At 44.3% G+C, this 14,527-nt stretch overlaps 2 protein-coding genes across 2 annotated transcripts in view; both read right to left on the bottom strand.

The window, feature by feature from the left end:
* LOC131695720 (uncharacterized) overlaps positions 1-13,393 on the bottom strand; it is a 72,160-nt gene extending 58,767 nt beyond the window's left edge. The window contains exons 1-2 of the mRNA XM_058984216.1: positions 13,364-13,393; positions 11,646-13,314 (exon numbers count right to left, since the gene is read on the bottom strand). Of these exons, the coding sequence (XP_058840199.1) occupies positions 11,646-13,314; positions 13,364-13,393 (1,699 nt within the window). The remainder of the gene's footprint in view (positions 1-11,645; positions 13,315-13,363) is intronic.
* Positions 13,394-13,454: 61 nt separating this feature from the next.
* LOC131695719 (protein CREG1-like) overlaps positions 13,455-14,527 on the bottom strand; it is a 3,778-nt gene continuing 2,705 nt past the window's right edge. Inside the window, exon 4 of the mRNA XM_058984215.1 lies at positions 13,455-13,525. Within this exon, the coding sequence (XP_058840198.1) occupies positions 13,455-13,525 (71 nt within the window). The remainder of the gene's footprint in view (positions 13,526-14,527) is intronic.

Here is a 14,527-nt window from a genome sequence, read left to right as displayed (position 1 = left end):
AATTTACAGTAAAAACGTTAAAGTTTAATGTTTTTGTATTGTAGCATAACACTAAAACTTACTGTAAATTATTGTAAAATTACTGTACTGTCACAGTGAAAATCATGGTTTTGTTACTGTACATTTCTATTCGGGCACTTTTTATGGAATTGAGTGGCTGGTGGCGATCACTTTTAGTTATTTTCAATGAGCGTGTATATGCTTTCGTTGCTATGAATATTAGGCAATCCATTAGACGTTTGTTTGACAATTCAGCGGTGAGTTCTGTCAACAAGTCTACTCCTGCGAACAGAAAAACTCGTCCGACAAATAACTTTGTTAGTCCGATTCGTTTGATGTTGGATCGAGTCAACGATATTGTCGGACGTCGCACCCCTCGGAGTAACGTCAGAATAAGTAAACAAGAAATAATCAGCTGATCAGAAACGTCTCATGGATTGCCTAATTAGGCAATCCATTAGACGTTTATTTGACAATTCAGCGGTGGGTTCTGTCAACAAGTCTACTCCTGCGAACAGAAAAATTCGTCCGATAAACATCTTTCGTTAGTCCGATTCGTTTGATGTTGGATCGAATCAACGATATTGTTCGGCGTCGCACCCCTCGGAGTAACGTCAGAAGAAGTAAACAAGAAATAATCAGCTGATCAGAAACGTCTCATGGATTGCCTAATTAGTAAGTTTTTGCCTGCACTTTATATTTATTTGTTATCGATTTGTACTTATTTATTTATTTAGAAGCGTAAATCACTAACAGGCCGCAATCTGCCCCAGTAAATACGTCCTACTCCAAAAATTGTTAAAAAATCAAAAACTTTGTCCTTATCACATTACGAGTTGAATTAAAGTCGAACAGGTGCGTCATACGTATAAAAGTTCGTTATAATCCTGTGATGGCCGCATTCGCTGTGTGGTTGATCCGCCGAAGAGTCACTCTCAAAAGATCATTGCTGCGCCCTAGTTCTAGCTTGGACGTTTACTCGTTTGATCAAGGCTGGAGAATCGATGTGCGCTGACAACAGATCGGCGACAACTAGAGCTCTTACTGTGTCTCTGCGATGCTGGCGGGTGTCGAGTTGAATTATTTGGCAGCGGCTCTTATACTAGGTATTCGAAAACGATCTCACGAGTAGCTGTCTCAGAGCGAATCGTACAAATTTGCGTTGGATACCTTCAATTCGGTTCATATAGTGCGGGCCCCAAATTGTCGAACAATACTCGAGAGATGACCGGATTAGGGAACAGTACTCTTTAGGCAGTATATATCCGTGAAAAATTGGGCAGCACGGAAGATGAACCTCATGTTTCGTGACGCCCGGCCAATAACAACAATAACGTGTTGCTTGAAAGTGAGTGGAATCTAACATCACTCCAAAATCCTGCACTGAACATTCTCACGGAATAAGCAGTCCTGAGAGATTGTAGTTGAAATTAATAGATTCTCTTTTCCTTGAGAAGGTGACTGCAGTGCATTTGCGGGATTTAGAATCGTATGATTATTGATACACCACTCGCTAAAGACATCGAATTGTTTCTGCAGGATATGAGCGCCTGCCAAAAGTCTTAATACGGATGAATATCTTGACGTCATCGGTGAACGACAAGCGTGGTCCACTGAGTCTGAAATTCACATCGTTGAAGTAACGTAGAAAGATGAGTGGTCCGAGATGGCTTCCCTGTGGGATGCCAGACGTAGCCTATAGTCACGTTAAGTTGACAGCTCACCTGATATGACTGAAACCAACGGAAAATTCACTGAATCCAAGTTTAGCTAATGTGGCGATGGCGATATTGTGATTGATTCTGACAAAAGCGGCGGACAGATCAGTGTAGATGCATCCGGTTGCAAGCCATCCTCAAACTTCTCATAGATGAAAGAAGTGAACGACAATAAATTAATCGTAATTGATCGGCTAGCCATGAATCCATGTTGGTCCTCCGAGATATATTGCTTGCAGTGAAAGAACACCGGCTCCATCACAACTAATTCGTAAACCTTCCCTACAGTGCGTAGTGCAGAAATTCCGCGATAATTTTCTGCGTTCCTCTTGTCCGCTTTCTTATGAACTGGAAATACCAAAAGCTAATTTCCTCAACAATGGATACGTTGCGGTGACAAGCGGCAATTCGAATAACCGACGAAGTGGTTCGGCAAGGCCGGATATACATTTTTTTTTAAAAGCACGGACAGAATACCAGTCGATGTCCTGCAGCACATTCAGAATGCTGACGTAATCGGCGTGTTTGAAGTTGTAAGAGATATCAGCCGAGCCTTCCAATAAATTCAAACTTGGACCATCATCGAGCTTAAGAAGTAATGGAGGATGGTGTAGGACGTGCCTCACTAGCGCTCTGGGGGCGGTGTCGATTTATGGTGCTGGAGCTGAGACTCATCCAAATTAGGATAACGGATATCCGCTGTGACCTGGTGGCTATTTCATTGCGGGTAGATTAAGATCACCTAGTACAATAATTTCACCAGCAGGTTGCGCCATCCCAACGATGGAGGCTAGTGAGTGCGAATACACATCAATCAACAAGGTTTCGCGTATCCTGTCCGGCGGGAAGTGGACCACACACATATATAAAGTTCGGTTTTTTAACTTTATCGCCACCCACACTTGTTCGAAAGTATTTCATTCGTTGTTCATGATGTGTTGAACTTTGAACCCAACACGCACATCTAGTACAACACCTCCACCTGAAGTTTTACGGTTTTTGAGAGGATATCGATCGCATAGCAGAACTTCGTAACCAGGGTCGATCACCTAATTTGATGAAGTTTGTCCGTTGAGAAAGTACGATTATGTCGTAGCAATAATCGGAGCAAGCCAGGTGGTAAGCGTTTGCGCAGGAATTCACACCACCTTCGTTCTGGTAATATATTTGCACCGCCGCGGCGACGAAACTACACCATTGCGTTGTCTGGAAGGTAGATTGCTATGGGAAAGTATGACCTACTTTTCAATTGATGAATACTTGTCTGAGTGTACATGCTGGAAGACCCCCTCTTCATTTTCAGACACAGGGACGGGGCGACTGATGACGCTGGCTGCGAGAGGCGCGACTGAATTGGAGAAATTGGGGGCTACCATTTTACTAAGTGCAGTGCACCCCGACAACCATCCATCGTCAAAACAGTTAAGAAGGTCGAATGAACTACAGGACTGGATCGGTGCTGATGTTCTCAGAGCAGATGACGGTGCACTGTTATTAGCTCTAAAATGTAGGGGACGATCACGAAGCATCACGGTCTTATCGAATAAAGAATACTTGCCAGTAAGAGGAAGTCGGAAGACCCCCATACCGTTCCTAGACACAGGGCCGGGGCGACTGATAACGCTGGATGCAAAAGACGCGACTGTGCTAGGGGGATTGAAGGCTTCGCGGTTGCTTTCTACGGTACATCTCGGTGGTTGAAAATCATCTTTGGCCTTGTCAGTACAGATGGCTAGATGTGACTTTAGCGTAGACGCAGCGTTTTGCAAAACCCCAGGTTATCATTGGAAGAACGTTCACGTTGAAAGTCGATAAATTCGAGGAAGTTCATCCCGCCAGGCCAGGTTTCCGCGTTAAGTGCCAATGCTCGGAGCTTGGGGTCGATCCTGATTTTGAACTAGATGAATTTTAGCTCGTTCAAATCGGCGTCTTTTTTACTAAATTTTTCACTTCAAGGGAGGGAAATTAACGGAACCTTGTCGCTTTCGGCGACCACACGTTAAATCGGGAATAGCACGATTAAGAGCTTAGCCAGCCTCTTCTGGTTCGCGAGCACGTTTGGTTGCGAATCGTTTATTGACCGGCCAACTCGTCAGAGTCAGCCGTAGGTGGAGATTTGAGTGCATCGCTGGAGAATTTTCACCATTTCCCTTGTTGTCTCCATTTCCGTTATAAAATCAGCTAGCGCAGTTTTATGAGTTTCGCTCAGCGAATGGATTGCATCACTCATGGCAGCAAAGGCGGCAACTGCAGATGATTTCATCAATGTAACGCAAATATCGCAGAGCCAGAATATATTGACGCTATCGTTCATAAAATACACGTTAGAACGAGTCAGGAATAAACAAGTCAGATGCATGATTCTATTACAGAATCCTTGACATTTCAACTGACTGTCGTCACAGGCTCTTAGCACTGTAGACAGTTTACACCTATTGCGCCAAGCGGGTAGGCAACAGTATGCACGTCGATGCCGAGTTTTGTGGCTACTCAGGCAGTATGCTTCCGTGGTGTAGGTAGTAGCTGGAGGAAGGCGGCTTGATGGCGGGTGAATTTTAACACAGACGATGTAACTACATTTACGATTTTGGACACCGCACGACTGCAAGTCACGACACTCGTTATAATTTACAGCGATTTGAACTCAACCGGCGGAATCAACCACTTTTGAATGGACAAATATCGCATAACACCCCACTGAGACGTCCAAAAAATTGTTTCAAAATCGTTCAACACGGGTCCAACGATGGACGTTCGTTGAACGGTTATTTGGACGTTGTTCAAATTGGTCCAACGAACGTCCTTCATTGGACGATTTTGAAACCAACCGTTCTTAGAGGGACGGAAAAAACAATCAATCTTTATCGGTAGGAAACAAAAACAAACCTCAGTAATAGCAGAGTTGCCAGAGATATTAATATATAAGTTTTAACTGCAAGGGTCATTGAGTTCTTGTCGGCCGGTCTCACGAACACTAATGAAGCTTCTTGGTTGAAAACAATCCCATTTGCTTTTGCCGTCATTATTTATTATTTTCCACCAGCTAGTGATGTAGTATTTGTGTCATGTGACGTGTACGTACATGAGCCGTAGAAAAGTCTATTCGTCCTTTTCAGAAACAATATACATTTCAAATTATTGCAGTTCAATAAAACACGGAAATTATTGCGATCTACATCACACCTTTTGCTACTTGTTGGTTGATCTATCTGTCCTACCTCTCGCTCCCGTGTACGTCTACTTCGTGAATACTAGAGTAGTTTTTGTTTTCACGGTTGGTTGTTTTTTATGCTTCTTGTGTTTCTGAGTGACCTTGATGTATCCGTCTTCTTTTTTGGTTACATACATCGTATGACTTAAGGTTCTTTGAATGTAGGTGATGCCTTGAACAGATTTGCATTCGAAAGTCAAGTAGGATGAGTTGGGCTGGTGCATCTGCATTCTAATAACATGAAGCCCATTGAGGAAGCCGTGGAAAAAGTTCCTCCATGTGACATATTCGTAACGGATTCCACTTCTTCGTATTTCGAAATGATTTCTTGATGTACTCGGAACTGGCCCACGGTAATAAATCGCGTTAGCGAATTTCAGTAAAATCCTTGTCAATATAAACAGGAATCTCGGTTGTAGTAGTCGACGTCGTGTTGCATGTTATTCACGACGCAAAAGAACGCAGTAACATAGCATATTGAACATTATCAGTAACATATTTATAGCGATATGCGCAAATTCAGGGGCTAGACTGATTTGAGTGTACTTACGAATTCGTAGCGTTTTTATTACTGCGCAAGCAGCTAACTCACTAATTGGAGGTTTGATTTCCTCCAGCTGTCATATATGAAACTGTCAGCCAATTTAAACGTTTGAAATAGCTCGCCTAAAGTATTTATAATGGTGTTGAAATGCTCCATGTCGCTGTAAAACTTATTCCGGAGACGAACAATACCGGTTGGTCTGGTTCCAGCACGAAAATAATCCGACCGAAAAGCTATTTTCAATTTGTTTTCCTCCACCTATGACAGGTGGAGGAAAACAAATCGTTGAACACACAAATACAATTACAGATTGTCAAGTAGTCTATATGAATCTTTCACTACGATGGACAACTCAAGGAAAGAGTAAATTAATTGTCACCAGAATCGCAATACCTTCTCCACATGAAGCTAAAAAGACAACGTTATGTGACGTCATGCTCGATTGTCTTTGGCATTTGACATGTTCATTTGGCTCCGCTCAGTGTCTCCGCCTAACTATGAATAAATTTTATAAAGTAACTATTGGTGAGATTTGCTACTTTCTTGGAACCTGCCAAGCGACGGTGGTAAAGAGTCACCGGATTATTTACTACCAGCGAAGAATCCTGGAAGACCTCGCATTGTTTCAGACAATATTTTGCCTTGGCTTTCAGCAGCAGCAGAGCAATGCTTTTTCGGGTTATCTTCAACAGCGAGAGACTGGTGCATTTGAATTCATTGTGATTAACTGGGGAAGCGTAATTAAAACCGTTCACAAACGCAACGTGAGGAACTTGTAAACTTTGCACTCGACGGTAAATGTGAGTAAAATTGTGTAATTGTTACTCTGAGGTGTTACAAAAACAACAAAATAGATCATACTGTTCCTCCTTTTAACACATTAGGTCAGTGGCGTAGTAAGAAAATTTTTCGGGGGGGGGATATGAATTTTTTTTATATATTTGAAAAAATGTTCAAAAATATTCTGAGCAGGAGAAAAAAATGTTCAAAAATCAACAACTCAGGGAACGGGTTTGGGTAGTCAAGGTAGGAAAGCTAGCTGTTGGTATAGAATAAATGCTCTTCCTCTACGAGGACAATCTGGGCGGCAAACTTCAGACTGTCTAATTTACTGAGCCCTTCAGTTCCCTTGTGCCATTCAGTACCACTTCCTCGTTGAGCTTCCGACTGGTTCGCGAACTACTCGGCCTAGTTTCCGACGCTAGATCTAGCCTAATCCGACGAAAAGTTCCCCGGCGAGATAAGTTCGAGCCAACCAGCCAGGTGCTGCGGTCAGTTCGGCGATTCCGGTAGAGTAGGGCATCCGGTTTGCTGGATCCCCGGCGCGACTGGTGGTGTATCGTCGCGGTCCACGCGGTCTCGTTCCCGGCGGTGAATCTGACTGTAAGCTGACGGAGAGGTCCCAGACGAAAGAAGTTCTCCCGATACCGATTCTTATTTGGTTTCAGTACCACAACTTCTTGATCCCTTTGACTCCGTAACCGGTGCCATTTAGCACCGCAACTCCTTTAAGCCATTTAGCACTACTTCCTTGATGGTCCATTCAGTCCTCGACTTGTTCGCAAACAACTCGGTCTAGTCCCCGACGATGGACCTGACCTACTCCGACAGAGAATTCCCCGGCGAGAGAAGTTCTCCCGAGATCGAGCTAATCAGCTAGATGCCGAGGTCAGTTCGGCGATTCTGGTGAAGCAGGGTATCTGATGCACTGGTGCGCCGATGACCCGCGACTAGTGGTGTCTCGTCGCTGTCTACTCAGTCTAGTCCCCAGCGGTGAATGTAGCTTACGCTAACGGAGAGTTCCCTGGCGAAAAAAGTTTTCCCAATATCGATTCTTCTTTGGTTTTCGCTATTTTTCTATCGGAACAACCGGTGGGGTGCCGTGGTTGGTCGGGCGAATCCGCATGGAGCGTGACGTCCGGTTCGCTGGCGTTTCGACGACTCATACTCGCTGCTCTGTTGCAGTCTATTCGACTAGTCCTCGGCGGTGGATCTAGCTTATACCTGCGGAGAGTTCCCTGGCGGTGATTACTCTCCCGAAACCGTTGTTCGATGTCCATTCCGCTGTAAGACGGTGTCGATCTACATCAGCGATTCTCAACCTTTTTCTTACCACGGACCCCTTAGATATCACACTGGGTTGCTGTGGACCCCCACAGATAAACATAAATTTTGTATGCTATCAATATGTTATTTTCAATTTGTTAGGAAACAAGATTTGAAATTCAATATGCACTCGGAAAATATATTTCTCTTCGCGGACTCCCAGGAATGACTTCGCGGTCCCCTAGGGGCCCGCGGACCCCAGGTTGAGAATCACTGATCTACATCATATCTCTGTTTACTGCGTTCCACGTCCCTACGTCGCTTGTAATTCTGTAGGCTACATTATCCAGGTTGATGTCCGGTCCTCCCGTTTTAAGTAGCTCCCTGCACGTCCCTTCAAACCTCGGACATTCAAAGACTCTGCTCGGACATTCAAAGACTTCAAACCTCGGACATTCAAAGACGCTCCGGTGTCTCCTCGACGTTCTCACACTCCCGGCACAGTGTTGACGTTGCGTACCCACACCGATGAAGATACTCCTTAAGCATCTGTGGCTCGGTAGGAGCTGTTTCAGGTGGAAGGTTATCTCTCCGTGCTTTCTATTGACCCACGTCGACAGGATTGGATGAGCCGGTTGGTCCACTTTCCTTTCTCCGTATTATCCCATTCCTGCTGCTACGTCACCATCGAATCGATTCTCATCATCTTCCGGACGTTTCTGACGTTTCATCGATGGTAGCACTTGATATCCTCCGTCAGGGTAATGCAGATGGGAATCATCTCGGCGTCAAGGCATACTGCCTCCGGTACGCAATCGCAACTCGTACGACCAGCAGTCGAAGAGTCCTGTTCAGCTTTTCGCGGTTTCACTTGGTTTTCAGCGCCGCACCCCAAGCAGGAGCCCCATATCGCAGTATCGATGACGAAACACTAGATAAAGACCCGACATTTCGCATGTGTAATCAACGTGGTTGTTTAAGCTTAATCAGTCGTCGATTATCACTCCCAATTGCTTCAGTGCACGCTTCGATGCATTCACATGTCCTTCGATGGTGATCTGTATCCGCTGAACCGCTTTGCAGTAGCTGTCCAACAACAAATCCGTCTTGTAGTGAGCTATTTGCAGCCTGACCCGTTCATCCAGCTCTCGATCGCATCTATTGTCTCCGTCACCGACACCTCCATTTCTTCAAGTCTCTCCGTTATTGACACATCGTCCACGAAACCAACGATTTTCACTTTCCTGGGCAGCCGCAGTGTTAAGACCCCACACTAATAGAATATATTCGTAAATCGCTAGGAATTAATTTCGTACAAACAACTTTCATAAAATATACGAATTTTTCGTACATATGATGAACCGTTCGTAGTTCCATCGAAACTCTTTTATTTTGTATTACGAGTTTTTCGTGAAAACTACGAAAAGACTTTCGTTGGCTTATTATGAAACAGCTTCATTCAGCAAACGAGTCGTTCGCTGTTATATACGAATATCTTTATAATATTTACGAGCACCATTCATCAAACAGTCCACGTCAAAAGAACAATATGGAGCCATTGTTGATATTCGTCAGATAATTGTTGTTGTCTGACTATTTAGTAGTCGTATCCGTGTCCGCCGGTTGCAGGAAGATTCCTTGAACCTCTTTCGCTTCCAGTTGATTCAGAATCTGGAGCAGTACAAAATCGATTGAGCCGTCGCGAACTGCTCGTTGATTTTGTATGAACAATTTTGAGTTTTTCTCTGCCGGAGCAATATCGGTGCTGTCAAACATCGATCCTAAAAGATCGAATGCGACCAACGAAATCGTTTGTAATATACATAAACGTTTATTAAAATAAACGAAACATTTCGTTTCTTTCACGAAAAATAATGTCGATAACTTTCGTGCAATGTAAACTAAATAAGTAAAATTTACGAAAACTTTCGTTCATCAAGCGGCCATTTCTTCGTACCACAATAAAATCGATTTGGCCACATCGATTTTTTTAAATAAAAAAACGATTTTGTCAAACATCGATCCCAAAAAATAAGAGGCTAATAAATACGAAAACTTCTAAGATAAACGAAAAAATTTCGTGCGACCAACGAAATCGTTCGTAATATACACAAACGTTGATTAAAATAAAAAAAAACATTTCATTTCATTCACGAAAAATAATGTCGTTATCAACGATAACATTCGTGCAGTGTACATACATTAAATGTGTAAAATTTACGAAAGCTTTCGTTCACCATACAGCCATTCTTATTCATAAAATGAACGAAACTTAGTATTTACAGGGCACGAAAATACTTCGTTGCAGAAAACGACGCATGAATTCGTGCATTACATGATTCATTATATTCACTAATTTATATTATCAGTGCATCCCATTCCAAAGTGTTGGACAGAGAATGGAGCCCTGAGTAACGCTCGCTGCGACTCGCATCGCCTTCTGCCTTTTTGTTCGTCTGGTATAGCAGTGCTCTACTCTGGAAGTAGCTCTTCAGGATGCCACATTCTTTTATGCCACGCTGCGCATTGGTCTATTCGAGGCTGAATGGCCCGGTGACTTCCACCATGGTTGGTATTCCATCCGGACCGGGGGTTTTCTTTGATTTTAGTCACATCGACGTGTCTTTGAGCTCGTCGTTAGTCACTTGCCACTCGACTGTGTTACCTCCTTCTTCTTCGCCGTACGGTGTCGGTGACCAGGTATTTGTATCGTGATTCGGGAAGAGACCCTCAACGATTATCTTTAGCTTACCCGGGCATGTTTCAACTGGTGTCGACGAACCCTCGTCTTCGTCATGACGACTCAGTACGCGTCCCCCAGGGATTGACGTTTATTTCTCAGCACAGATACTTATGGCAATTGACTTGCTAAGCTTGATCTCCCGTTTTGAAGAGTCCCTACCTTCTAGATGCGCTCCTATCTCAGTCTCCGATCTTGCGCTCTGAGCCCGCCTTCTGGCTCTAAGACAAGCAGCGTGTAGCGTACTGAGTTACTCATTTAACCAGTAAGCTGCACGCCGTCTACTGCATGGCCCTAGTTTTCGTGACATTGTAACGTCACAAGCCGTCGCAATCCTTCTTGTTAGCCGTCAGCCGTATCAACGTACTTGATTCCGTTGTTCGCCGAAGTAACTCAACAAAGAGGTTTTCGTTAAAGGCGTTCGTCTTCCACTTTAGCTTGCCGCCCGTCTTTCTTCGTGCTGCAGCAGGGTTCCATTGGCCGATGCGGTAGCGAATCGCCTGGGGGTCTCTATGGGGATACTTCTCTCACACTCTCCAGTCCATGTTCGCCGTCAGTCAAGGACTACAGAATGTGGCGAAATTTCTCTCGGTACCGATATCCGTTTCGTGAACCATTAAGCTCCTAGATCCTCGCTTCGCCGCGATCTACTCGTTATAGTCCTCGGCGGTTGAGCTAGCCTCCACAACGTGCCGAAAGGAAGGTATCGAGTCTGCAGCCAATTTTCACTACAAGGAAATATTTTCACAAGATAACTTTTGCAAATGAAACTTTGAGAATTTCATTTAAAATATTAGGCATTTTTTTGTTCAACATATTCAATTTTCTCAAATTTCTCCAAAATATTTCGGGGGGGGGGGGTTTCGTCCCCAAAACCCCCCCCCCCCCGCTACTACGCCACTGCATTAGGTAATAAAAAAGACATGGGTTTTCCATAGCATTATAAAAAATCGGTTTGATTTTTTTGTACCATTTACTCAATCTTCACGAAAAGCAATTATCGTGTTCAAAATATTATTAAAGTACTGATGTTCAACGGCCATTACAATTTATCAAATTGCATGAGAAAATAAATTGTTTTCTCTTAAAATATTCGTAACATTTTCTCTTTCACCCTAAAGTCACAGTATTGCTTTGTGGCTACAGTTATGTACATGAGAAAATTCCCAACATTAATAATCCAATTGCCAGCCGCATTCAGCACTCTACATCATACCCGTTTTGAAACGGAACACTCATCATGATGTCACACAGTATGCTACAAGCAAACCAAAAAGTATACCAGTGAGGAACGAAAGATAAATCTGCGCACATCTAAACACACCGAAAGTTCGAAAAAGAAAGATAGAACATTTAAAAAAGACACTAAACACACCAAACACTAACCAGCGTACTCACTCGTCGAACTGTTGGACCTGGCGCCAACTCCAGCACCGTGTCCTCCTCCCGCTCCTCCACCGCCGCTGCGATTATTCATCTGGTAGCTGCTCTGATCATCATCGGGATTATCGCTAAAGTTAATCACATTGATGTTGTACGTTACGGTGGACGATTGTCGTTTCCGCTGCAGCCCTGCCGGATGAACCGGCGATGTGGTCATTATCGACGGTGGCATCACGACCGTCGACGACGTAGCCGATGACATCGGCTGCTGCTGCTGGTGCTGCTGATTGTTCAAGGTGTCGTTTCGGATGTTCTCGACAATGATGTCCGGATTGTTGACGGCTAGCGGATCCACTGGATTAATACTTCCCTCAATCGTTGCTGCTGCGTCGGTAGGAACTTGCAGTTTTGTGCTCGGATTCATCGCTACTAGATCCAACGATATGGTAGAGGCTTCACTTAGGACATTTATGGGGCTTCCAGTGTCCGGTAAAAGTGTCACTGGTTTTAGATTAACTATCTTGCTGTCAGACTTATCGATAGATTTAAGTCGATCATTTTCACGGACAATCGCTTCTGGTAGCAGTCCGGCCGAGTGAGGGGGAGAACCAGCCGACGAAAGGGCCGATATTAAATCTATCACATAATTGCCATCGTCGTGGCTTAAATTACATTCATTTACTGTGCTAGTTTGATTCACTGTGCTACTACTACTATTCACAACTTTGATATTGGATGATTTAACGAACGAATTTTCCTCGGCTCGACCACCTTCCACCTTGGGCGCCGTTCCGTTGAACCCATGATCGAAGCAGCCAATCAGAATGTCCGGAGTTTCAGTGATGGCAGTTGTTGGGGTGGAAACATTTCCACCACCGTCTCCATTCAAAACAATTTTAAATATACCATCCCTTTGCTCCGCACATGCCTTCAAATTCTTTATGCACTTCATAATGGCCTCATCCCCCTGGAAGACAGCAGTAAAGTCCGAATCGCTCAGTGCACACATTAATTGATTATCCCTATGTCCTTCCTTGTTACTGCTCTTTTTCAGACTGGCATTATTTTTCGATACTCCTAACCGGAAGGACCTTTGCTTTTGGATCATTGTCAAAAAATCCGACTCGCTAGCTGCCATCTGGTGCCTTTTGTGCGTATTAACCTCCCTATCAACCATTCCGATCGACTTGTTCAGGGAAGATGTCACGTTGATAAGGTCGATAATATTGTTATTGGAACGATTGTCAATGTTTTTATTGTTCAACTTCTTCTCCGAAGCTGTCCGATTATTATTACTACCCAAACCGTCCCGATTATTGCTATTGTTCAAATTGCTACCGGCCGTACCGCCACTCTTGATATAGGACTTGAGCAAACTGTTTCTCGAGAAAAACGGCTGGAAGAAGTTGATCTGTTTGAAGCTCTCTTTCCGCGACGGTCGCCGCTGTTGGTTCTCCTTCACCTGGATCGGTTCACTGCCCGAGTAGCGCAGATTGTTCTCAAAGTTCAGCGGAAAGATCGAACTGACCGAATCGGAAGCCTTGATCTTGGCCGCTTCGTTCTTGTACTCCAGATCGCGCAGATCGATGCTACTCCGGCTCAGGCGTCGCGGAGGGGATGACGGCACTAGCAAGTCGTCGTCGATGTTCACGATTGTCGGCACCACGGGTACCTGAAATGGAAAAGGAATTGGTAAATTGAGTACAATTTATATGACGGACGTTTGAAATGCACAAACTGAGATTTCGCATTGGAACACTAACGCCCTCTCCTCTGTAGCGTTGGATGGATGATAAATGATATATTGCAGGGTCAAACCATTCGGAAATCAATTCGTAATCTAGAACTGCAAAAGCTGCTAAGCACCTCGCAAAGTATAATTCCTTTGGAATGCCAAATAAAGAGAAATAAACGATAATGGACAGTTTTCCTATTTGACGCCATATTGAATTTGTACTTCATACGTTGAACTTCATACGTTAAAGCATCGACTGGTTGATACGGAATTTCGTTTCGCCTCTGCAGTCCAGTGACAAAAATGTTCAAAAACACCATGAACAAGAACAAAATGTTCAAAAACCAACATCTCAGGGAACTAGTTTGGACAGTCACCCGCTAAAACAACCACTCTTGCACGGAACATAATTCCTTCCCGGAACTACCTTACGGAATTACTTCTGAAGGGGTTTTTATCTATGTGCATAGCATACACTATGATCCAACTATTTAATAGCTTGTTCCTTCAGTAGGGTTACAGCACCCCTCCTCGACACACTACCAGTATTCGACCATCCACACAACGTGGCAATTTCTGGATGGCAGTATGAAAGCTACCTGTGAGTAGAGAATTACTGCTCTTCCCCTACAGGAACAATCTAGGCGGTAAACCCCAGATTATCCAATTTACTGAGCCATTGTACCATTCAACTTCTTGAACCCTTTGGCTCTCTATCCGGCGTCATTTGGCACCGCAAGTCATTTAGGTCCTTTGGCTCCCTTCTTGGGACATTTAAAATCACCCGGAACCTGACTGGTTGGCTCTTGAAACCGAGCCAACCAGTCAGGTTCCGGGTTCGGTCCGGTGGAGCAAGGCGTTCGGTTTACTGGTGCACCGACGACCCGCAACTAGTGGAGTCTCGTCGCGGTCTGCACAGTCTAGTCCCCGACGGTGAACCTTGCTTACACGGACGGAGAGTTTCCCGGCGGAAGAAGTTCTCCTAACATCGATTCTTCCTCTGTTTTGCTATATTTTTCTCGGGTCTACCGGTAGGATGCGGTGGTCAGTCTTGCGATTGCGGGTGAAGAATAGTGTCCGGTACACTGCACAGTGGGACGAGCCCGGACTTAAGTCCATATATGAAGGTTATGCGATGTTCTCATTAGTA

The sequence above is a fragment of the Topomyia yanbarensis genome, unplaced genomic scaffold, assembly GCF_030247195.1.
Source record: "Topomyia yanbarensis strain Yona2022 unplaced genomic scaffold, ASM3024719v1 HiC_scaffold_5, whole genome shotgun sequence".
Classification (NCBI taxonomy): domain Eukaryota; kingdom Metazoa; phylum Arthropoda; class Insecta; order Diptera; family Culicidae; genus Topomyia; species Topomyia yanbarensis.
The sequence above is the reverse complement of the archived record's forward strand: the minus strand, read 5'-3'. Positions and strand labels throughout refer to the sequence as shown.